This window comes from Anopheles aquasalis, chromosome 2 (assembly GCF_943734665.1).
Source record: "Anopheles aquasalis chromosome 2, idAnoAquaMG_Q_19, whole genome shotgun sequence".
Classification (NCBI taxonomy): domain Eukaryota; kingdom Metazoa; phylum Arthropoda; class Insecta; order Diptera; family Culicidae; genus Anopheles; species Anopheles aquasalis.
Genome location: NC_064877.1, coordinates 31,320,899 through 31,330,000, shown reverse-complemented (window position 1 = coordinate 31,330,000; position 9,102 = coordinate 31,320,899). Strand labels below are relative to the sequence as shown.

The 9,102-nt window shown below is 49.8% G+C and overlaps 3 protein-coding genes across 6 annotated transcripts in view; 2 read left to right on the top strand and 1 right to left on the bottom strand.

Moving 5' to 3' along the window:
* LOC126578957 (protein unc-13 homolog 4B-like) overlaps positions 1–597 on the top strand; it is a 20,486-nt gene extending 19,889 nt beyond the window's left edge. For all 4 annotated transcript variants that reach the window (XM_050242111.1, XM_050242102.1, XM_050242081.1 and 1 more), the window contains 3 exons: positions 1–31; positions 104–297; positions 382–597. The exon at positions 1–31 is cut by the window's left edge and continues 418 nt beyond it. In XM_050242111.1, the coding sequence (XP_050098068.1) occupies positions 1–31; positions 104–297; positions 382–476 (320 nt within the window). In that variant the 3' untranslated portion in view covers positions 477–597. The remainder of the gene's footprint in view (positions 32–103; positions 298–381) is intronic.
* A 158-nt stretch (positions 598–755) lies between these two features.
* On the top strand, positions 756–2,033 carry LOC126579622 (integrator complex subunit 15). Its single transcript, XM_050243104.1, has 2 exons — positions 756–907; positions 965–2,033. The coding sequence occupies exons 1-2, from the start codon at positions 832–834 to the stop codon at positions 2,005–2,007; spliced, it is 1,119 nt and encodes a 372-aa protein (XP_050099061.1). The 5' UTR covers positions 756–831; the 3' UTR covers positions 2,008–2,033.
* On the bottom strand, positions 2,032–2,999 carry LOC126579630 (ribosomal RNA-processing protein 7 homolog A). Its single transcript, XM_050243116.1, has 2 exons — positions 2,877–2,999; positions 2,032–2,815 (listed from the first exon to the last, which is right to left on the bottom strand). The coding sequence occupies exons 1-2, from the start codon at positions 2,893–2,895 to the stop codon at positions 2,073–2,075; spliced, it is 762 nt and encodes a 253-aa protein (XP_050099073.1). The 5' UTR covers positions 2,896–2,999; the 3' UTR covers positions 2,032–2,072.
* Between the last annotated feature and the right edge of the window lie 6,103 nt (positions 3,000–9,102).

Here is a 9,102-nt window from a genome sequence, read left to right as displayed (position 1 = left end):
TGTTCCCGCTGTTTGATGAAAAGTTTGTGATGTGAGTGTTGACCCTTTTTCAGGAGACTTACTAGCTAAATGTGACGCTGACTGACTTCTTTTCCCTCCCCAGAACCTTCACACCGGAGCAGCGTGCCATTCCGAACGCGATGATCATGTTCAGCATTAAGGATAAGGATCTGTTCGGTATGTCGAACCAGTATCTGGCCGAGTGCTACCTTGGATTCAGCGATATTGCGGACATTTCGGGTGATACGGGAAAGATTGAGCAACAGCATCTCGTCCTAACGCGGCCAAATCGAATGGGTAAGAAGCACCGGACTGTGCCAAGTAATGTTATTGCCGGAATGGAAGTAATCAACAAACGTTCTCCACCGTTCCACCCACCAGATGTTGACTGTCTAAGAGCGCTGGAGTATCGGCAGGGTGATAAGCAGGCCAAAGATTTTATGAAAAAGTTGAAGCAGAAGATGAGCGGCCTGTGAGGGGAGTGCGGTTCCGGACCCGGTAGCAATAATGTCTCCTATTTATGTGTCTGCAGATACGGTCTGCCCAGCCTTACTGGAATGATTTTTAAAGGAAATATAAATTAAACTGCCGTACGTACTTGGTTCTTCTCTGGTGTTTCACTTCCGCGAGTCGTCACGATGTTTACAGAGTTTTTTCAAAACCAGCTCGAAATGTTCGGATTCGAGCAGAAAATGGGCGCGCCAAGAACTGTCATTTTTGTTTGGCGTCCTCCCACCACCCCTTCCCACCTCTTCACCAACTCTTTGATGTTTTGGTTTCGGTTTGTTCGTGAAATTGTTTTATAAAAGTTCCGGTTAAAAAGGCCTAAAAATGACGAACCAAGAGCGTGGTTTGCTGCGCAAAATGGATTTTCCCGATATGGCCCGGGATGCTCTGCCCATCATCGGTGAGAAACCCCGGCAACTTCCGCGGAAGATCTCGGACTAACACGATCGTATTTCAGAGAATCTCATCATCAATCGCAACAAACACGATATGGCGATGGATCTGATCAGTGAGTTTGTGTTCCGGGAGCGCCGAGATGAACAGCGACCCACCCCACAATACCCGAAGCTGCCAACGGCGGTTCCGCGCTTGTCTTCGATCGAAGAGTTTCAGCTCGTGCTGGTGCTCTGTGAATACTTTGCACGCCCTGGGCCGGATGCGACCCGGAATGCGGTGTTTCTTTCGCTGTTCGGTGGTTCTAACACCCGCACCAGTGTGCTGAACAAGCTTATCAGTACGGCCGTTTCCGGCTCGATCGCTCCGCTCCTGTGTGCGGCGGGAACGTGGATGCAACAGTTGGGTTGCACATCTCCGGCCAGTCTGGAACTGGCGCAATGTATTGTGCGGGATTTTGTGATCTTCTCGAAGAAATCCTCGGAACAATTGAAGTCGCTGCCACTGGTAGCGCCCCGGTTTGCCGCCAATCTGATGACCGCCGTCTGCGATCTGTACCTGAATGGTGTGGGGAAGGAACAGTTGGAAGCACCGCCCGATCTGCTGCTGGAGGTTATCACGGAATGGGTTTCGGAGACGCCTTCTCTGTGTCTCGCTTCTCAGCAGCAACCTGCACTGCCGAGCGGAGCCATCGCAATGCCAGTCACGACTCCGCTGGCCGGGCTAATCCGGTGGTGTGTGCTTTCGTTGCTGATCACCGAGCGGCAGGAGCTGTACAGTAAGCTGCATCTGGCCGTTTTGCAATCGCTGCTTGAAGCGACACCTCCCGTAACGACACCACCGACCCTGCAACCAATAAATGCGCAACATTTGACGCTCATCGTCAACACGGTTCAGACCGAGATGGAAAGCCTGGCGAAGCTGGGACACAGTCTCAACGGGGAGCAGCTGCAGAGTTGCCTGGAACGGTTCGCGCAAGCCATTCAAGTCGGGCTCACATCCCGGTGTGTGTTTGGAAATGTTACTCAGTTGATCTTTCGGCTGGAATCACTGTCCGGCAAGAACAAACTGCTCCAGATCGTCATCAATGCTAACAAAGCGAGTTAATCAGTGTCCAATAAAAAAAAAACGTATCGTATAAACTGCTCCGTTTATTGCTCCATTTATCCACCTCAATACGGTTTGAAACGTTTCGTTTTCTTCATCTGCTCCATTTTCTTCACATCACGATCGTACTTCTTCCGGAGGCTGATGATTTCGTTTTTCTTTGACTCTCGAATCTGGAAGGTGTAGAAGTTCCTCAGCTCCTTCGTGCTACGGTCACTGTCCAGCTTCTTTTCCAGCTTCTTCACCACGGACTGCTTTTGCGAGAAGACGCCCGAGTTTTTCTTCGTCACCGTTGTCCATCCGTCGTTCTGCGTTTGGCGACTTTCTTCCAGTTTTTTCATCTCCACGGCCTTATCGTACGTGGCCATGTACTGATCGATTTCCGACTGCATCGCGACCGGATCGGGAATGCGCTCTTGGTATGCTTTTGTCCACTTGTCGATACCCGTCAGGAGCTGTTGGTCGGCGTTGAGCGGGTTGATTAGCCGTTTCTTGAGCAGTTTCCGGATGTCGTTCTCATCTCGGAACACGACGTACGCCACCTTAAACTGGAAGTGATCTTTGTTGGCCGTCTTCTGGTCCGGTGTTGTACCCTTGCTGGATGGTTTTTCTTGCAGCGATACTCGTTCTACCGTTCCTGCTGCTGAAAATGCTTCCCGCAGCGAGGCCGCGGTCACGTACGGCGGAACGTTCACGGCGTAAATTGTCCGGCCGGCGGGTTTTTTGGTGGACGACGCTTTGATGTTATTCTTTTTCACAAACAGCTGATGATAGTGCGTATCGCCTTCCTCGAACTTTAACGGGAGCACTGTGGGGAAGAGCACTCGTTAATTGAGAATGATTGGGGAGGGTTTTGAGCGAGGATTTACCGGTAAATTCGTCTGCCATCCTGGGAAACTGGTTGCACTTTGCACTTCACGAACTAGAACGACGGAAGGTGTTGGGAAACGACCTCTCGATACTCTTATCGGTTTCCCGGCTTCCCGCAGCGATGCACGTGGATTTGTTTTTGGGTTTGTTTACATTTTCCCAGCCCGAATCACAGGTCTGCTCGACTTCGAATCGACTTCTACTCGACTGCTAGACACGTTTAAACTGGCCGTTTAATCCATGGTTTCGCTTTTCCTCGGCGCAAGGTATTCGGTAGCGAACCGTGGCCACATCCGGCAACAACACTAAGCCCCACAAGGCCACTTTGGTTTGCTTGTGGACCACACTTCCCCTGCTAAACTCCGAGAATGGATCCTCGCGCACTTTTTGGTTTTTCGAGGTTTTTTGTCTAAAATCCTAGCCAGTAAGTCTCGCAGAAAACACATCTCTACTCCTTTAGCTAACTCTTTAGCTCTAATTTGAGCGGATTGCTCAAATTGAGGCGCAAATAGCAAACAGAAAGGGCAGGAGCTAGCTTTGCTTGGTTTCTCGTATGCTTACTGGCACTGCCCCGTGCACGGGCATCAGATCTGGGAGGTTTTAGAGATCTGGGTCTCTCAGCTAACGTGGCACGCTTCTGCAGACACCGGGTCGTTTCCTTCTAAGCCTCAGCGTGTATTTAGTAATTCGTAGATTTGGATCGCTTCAGGATGGCTCGAGAATCAGGATGGGGCAGCTTAAAAGCAGGATCCTTTCCCCACTTGACAAGAAAGGATCCTTTCCCCACTTGTCTCTCTCCTTGAACCATCATCAAACAGGTCGCACGGGTTAAGGAAGCTGCGGCAGCTTTCCTTCACTAGACAGACTTTTCGCCGCCAAATCGCATACCGGACACAGTTCTTAGCAGCTAGAAGCTTCCGCAAACAGCATAAACTTTAAAATAGGAGGCTGCCCATCATTGCGGTTGCGAGGATCGTGTGCTGAAACCAAAGGGCTGTTGCGACAAGTTCTAGAGCGCCGATCGAGCGGAAACAGGAACCCTTCCAACGGATGGCCTTCCGGATGGACAGAGCGGGCGTGGCAGGCCCAAATCGAGATGGAGCGACGGTATCGTCATTGACGCCAGAATAGCAAGAACTACGATTTGGTGGACGACGGCACTCGATCGCGAGCGGTGGAGGAATCGCTTGTGGCAGGGCAAGACCGCGGCGTCGGTTGTAGCGCCGGATAAGCCGGTAAGTAAACCAATTCCGTCGTTGTCCTTCTAAGCCGATACTTTTTTAGAGGGTACATAGCAGGCAGACCCAAGAAACTAGTGTGTTATTTTCTAGGTCATCTTGCAAGGCATACAATGCAGAAACAGGAAAGAAAGTGCAGCCGCTGTCGCTTGTTGATCATCCTGAAAATCTGGAATAGAAATATTTCTTTGCTTGAGCCGTTGTAAATTTGTTAAGCTTGATATTTCTTTGGAAGTAGGTGATAAGATTAACATGTTTCTCAGTTCATCTGGTGTAAAGCTTATCGAAGGACATTGACGAACATGCGATACTGTAGGATTAGTGGACTAATGTAAAGATATGATATGAGAAGGACAGTGAAAATAAGCTAAATAAACATATTAACATTAATCTCCTTAAATGTAATGTGCACAAAGAGAGATTCGTTCGAATCCCGAAACGTTTTGTAAAAGATTATTTGTTCATTTCATGGATGGTGTTCCATTGATGTCCTCGTTGATGGAAATTTTCGTCGCTCGCAAGCTATCCAAGCCGAAAATTCTAGCCACCAGAGGTTCATATTCAGTTTTGGGGTGTTTGGACTATGGGTTGCAACGCGTTTCTCGCTAGCTTTTAAGAGCCCTGGTCGCATACATCCCCGAAATCCGGAGGGCATCATCCCTGTCATGATCATCGTTTTAGTTTTCCCCAGAGAGGAAGGTGTTTCTAGATTATTATGTATTCTTTTTACAGTGAAAAACTCCGCTGCTCTGTCCTCTGCTCTCTGTCTTTCGACATTTTACTCTACCTTCCCCAAAGGCGGGCTTCGCGTTGCAGTGTTACGATATGGCTGCATCGGTAGACCACCGGGAAGGCAAACGCGGATCACGGATCCTGATGTTTGGCTGCAATTTTTATGAGTTTCCTACTACTATTTACCTAGTTGTTTTTTTCTTGCCTCAAACCCTTCGCTGTCGCTTCCGCTTTGGTGTTGTCTTCGGACAAGTATCGCGATCATTCCATTGCGTTGGTCTTCCTGCAGCATCGGAACCACGGTGGTGTTCGCCAAAGTTTCGTGGCGTGAAAAAGTTTACGCGCGCCTTTACCACGCTACCCAACTTTTAGATCCCGCCAAACGAAGGAAAAAAGGGAGGCAAACTCGACGGTTCGACGTTAAGGTAAATGAGGAAATGCAAAACAACAAACAGGCAACAAGAAGGAGCATGATAAGTACCGAGCGCTACACTGCTACTTCACATTTCCACACGCGTGCCTCGCAGTACAGCCCTTAGCGAGCGATCTTTGCAGCCCTCCACCCATCGGTCGGTCGGTCGGTCGGTCGAACGTTACTAGCTTCCATTCTCCACCCAGGACGTCCTCACCATTTCGAAAGCAATCATGCAAGCAATTTCGTTTCACTATTAACGTAATTTCGCAAAGTATCAAACAACTGTAAACAAATTTCATCATCAGACGGTGTTGCTTGTTGCCGTAAGAATGCCGTTGCTGCGCTTTAAATATTCAATTAAATGATGCTCACACATTAACTACTCACTCCGCTTCCTCCAGCAAGTGTATAAAAAAACGTTTCCTCCTTCTTGTTTTGGGTACTAGCGCTAGCTCGGTGAGGATGCACTGATGGAACCGGACGGACGAAGGACGAAAAATTCAATTTTAAGAAATCTTCATCCCTCCGCTACACCGCCACGCATGGCGCTGTATTCAAAATGGCCATCGAGTGCAGTGAAATACAAAAGTCCCTGGTCGCAGGACACACAAAGGGGCGCTATCCTTCTCCGTCGTCCTGTCGCATACGGTTCGGTCAAATGTCAGCCAGGGTGCGAAGCCCGTTGACAGCCTCGCGGGGAAGGCTGGGGGCTCCGTTTGAGCGGAAGGACCGTTTTGCTCCGAGTCCGAAGTCAGAGGTCAGTGGGAAAAGGGACACAAAAAAAACTCCGTAACTCCCATCCCGTCACACACTCATATAAGACAATCCGGCATGAGTGCCAACTCGCGTCGCCATCGTCGTTGTCGTCCTGGTTGCCCCATGGGTTGTCGGTGGCCAACGAAATGGAATCGAATCCGTATGAACGTTTGGTGTTCGATTTCGGTTGCTCGAAGCTTTCGACAGCGCGCACGGCTAAGGCTAAAACATCTTGATTTATGAACACGATTCAAAGATTTATACCTTGGCGAAAGAGAGCGCGGGAATAAAAAAAAAGTGTACCCATGGTCCTCCCCTCTTGGACTTTTGCGAGAAGGGAAATTTAGTTGCGGACTCGTGAGCCGGGTGACACGCCCGGTTCATGTGCATGAGTGAGTGCGCCCGGGTTCAGGCCGCTGAAGGGTCGAAGATGAATGTCTCATAAAAGAACAATGAAGTACACGTTGAAGAGCGGAACACTTTTTGTAAGTGCCACACAATTTCTCGACGACGATGACGTCCAAGATTGGTGGCACAAGACCTTCGGGTTGGTGGATGAGCTCTTGACGCTCTTGACTGTAACCCGTAGTTCCACGAATCAATCTCGTCCTGTGCAGTAAATACCCCCAAAACATTACTCTTCCTGTACGATTCAGCTCGCGTCGCGGCTCGTCGCCAGCTTTTGAAGCACGCATTGGCTTTGCAGAGTGACGCGACATTCGCTCACTGGCTTGACGCATGATTCCAGCAATGCATTTTCTAATTTCCATTCCTCTTTCTGGCTAGGGGCTCAGGGCGGACGGACTGGAGGAGCGGCAAAGTGGTAGCGCCAGCACATGAGTAACAGTGTACTGCCCTTGGTGCGGTACGATGGTGCAAAATAAGCCCTTACCCTGGGCGGAACTGTTTGTCGATAATAAATCTGCTCGAGCAGAAGAGATGTTTTCTGCCGCCCTGTGCCAGCAACCCAACACCAAGCAGACACACCACGATGCTGTGGCTTGGCCGGGCTGCGCTCGGTATGCCATTATAGGAATTGAAAAATTAATAACAAAACAGAGTGTGTATTTCTTACTTCGGAAGCGGTTGCCAAAACGACCGAAGACTCTCGACAGGAAGGGAAGAAGCAGAGGAAGGTATGGCCACGGCCAGACCATGCTGCGAACCACCACCAACTGCTATTGACTATTTGGCAGAACGGCGGCTATAGCCAGTGATGAGTGGTGGTGCTGAAGCTGAGCATCGCCGAGAAAAACAACAAACTTGCGATACAGGCACGTGGAAGGCTGGCTTTTCGGAACAGCAGTATCGAAGTCGGATCGGAAATATGGCGCACAAAAAAAAAGTACAAGTTTGGCAAGATGCGGTGTGGTGGTACGCCAAGGAAAAATTGATTCGATTCGGTTTTGTGGTTCAATCGAACCTTTGGGTAGAAGCAAAAAAAAAAAAAAAACAGGGTGGTGGAGAGACAAACCAAACGAAACGCAAATGAAGAACGGGAGATGGGAATGAAGAATGGCAATGTACACCGGGGAAGACGGGGAACGCGGTGGCCAGGGCCAGTCCATCCGATTATCCTTATTGCTTCCTGGTTTGCACCGCATCCAGGCATCGCAAACCACCGGCCCCGGACCGAACAATCTTTTATCCCGGGACGCGAGTGCCCTCGGAAAGAAATCCGTTACGCGGTGAAGTGGCGTAACACTCCGGCAAACCCAGGAGACGGAGACGGAGAAGAGAGTTTCGATCTTGGCAAACGCGAGCGATTTTTGGTTTAGTATGTAAACTGGGATGGAAGCAAAATTTATATCGGAAAACACACGCCGTACTCCGGATTGGTGTTTGCGATTATCTGGCGTGAACCTCATATACCCTTAAGTGATGTCCTCCGCACCATCCTTCCTCCCGTGGAGGGGATGTTTATGCACCTAGAAAGCATTATTTTACGCCTCAACATCGGTTTCTATTTATCTAACGGAACACCCTTTGTTCTGGCGGCTGTGGGAGCGAGGCTTTCCGGTTATTTTTTAAGGAAAGAAAGGATGAAAGAAGTGTTTTAAAGGGTTCCGTTTCCCGTTTCTGGGGTTGTTTGTGCCTTTGGCGAGGACTGGGAGGGAGGTGGGGTGTCATCATTTCGCTCAGAAACTGATTGGCTACCGATGGCCACAGCAGTGAGAGAATGAAGCGAATGGCAAAGGGGCAAAGAAACCATAATAAACTCTAGATAATAATATTCCAGATATAACAATACTACGAAAGGATGTTCAGTGCAAACGTGCGAGGGTGGTAAAAGGGATGAAAGGCGCTTCACTGAGAGGACGAGTGAATAGAATGAAGCAGAAGAAGAATCAGAAGGAACCGTGAAAGCGAAACCTGCGTTTGACTTGTGTGCTTTTCGTTTTCTAATTCCATCCATTCCGGTTTTCCTTTTGCGTTCAAATTTGGTTCCAACCCCGTGCGGGGGTTGGTTATTGTTTTTCGTGGGGTCCGTGGAGGGGTCCTTGGGGGGCCCTTGGGGGGCGGACTTGGAGAGGGCGGCTTCGCTGGTCTATGTACCCTTCATTGCCGGCGAAATAGATAGCGAACCGGTTACAACTGTCAACTGGCCGCGAACTGAGGAGACCGAGATAAAGCGGCACACACCGGACACATCACGGTCTTTGTTCGACCACCAGAGGGTCTTAGATGGCGGAGGTGGTGGCGGTGATGGCAGCTGGACCAAATTAAAGCGACCGTAGACGGGTGTGTGCGCGAGAAGTGGTTGTGGAGCGGAGGGCGGTTTTGAAAGAAAGTCCATTTAGCATTCATAAAGAGACAGGTTTATTGTCCTGAACGATAAGTCGCCAGAGCATAATCCTTTGCTGTCTCCGAGGAGGGGAGGGGCAGCCGTAGGAGCACGGGAACCCCCGAGAGGAGTGCTCCAGTCTAGCCCAGGCCAGTGAGCAGGGGCCAGTGGGCACCATTTGGGAAACTGTCAGCTGTGACTGAAGAGAACTAGTAACGGACAACAGCGTGGGGTTCTGGGGTTGATGTTCTTGGGTGGTGTTGGTGGTAAGAGGGAGTAGTGAAATGAAGGCTAGGGTT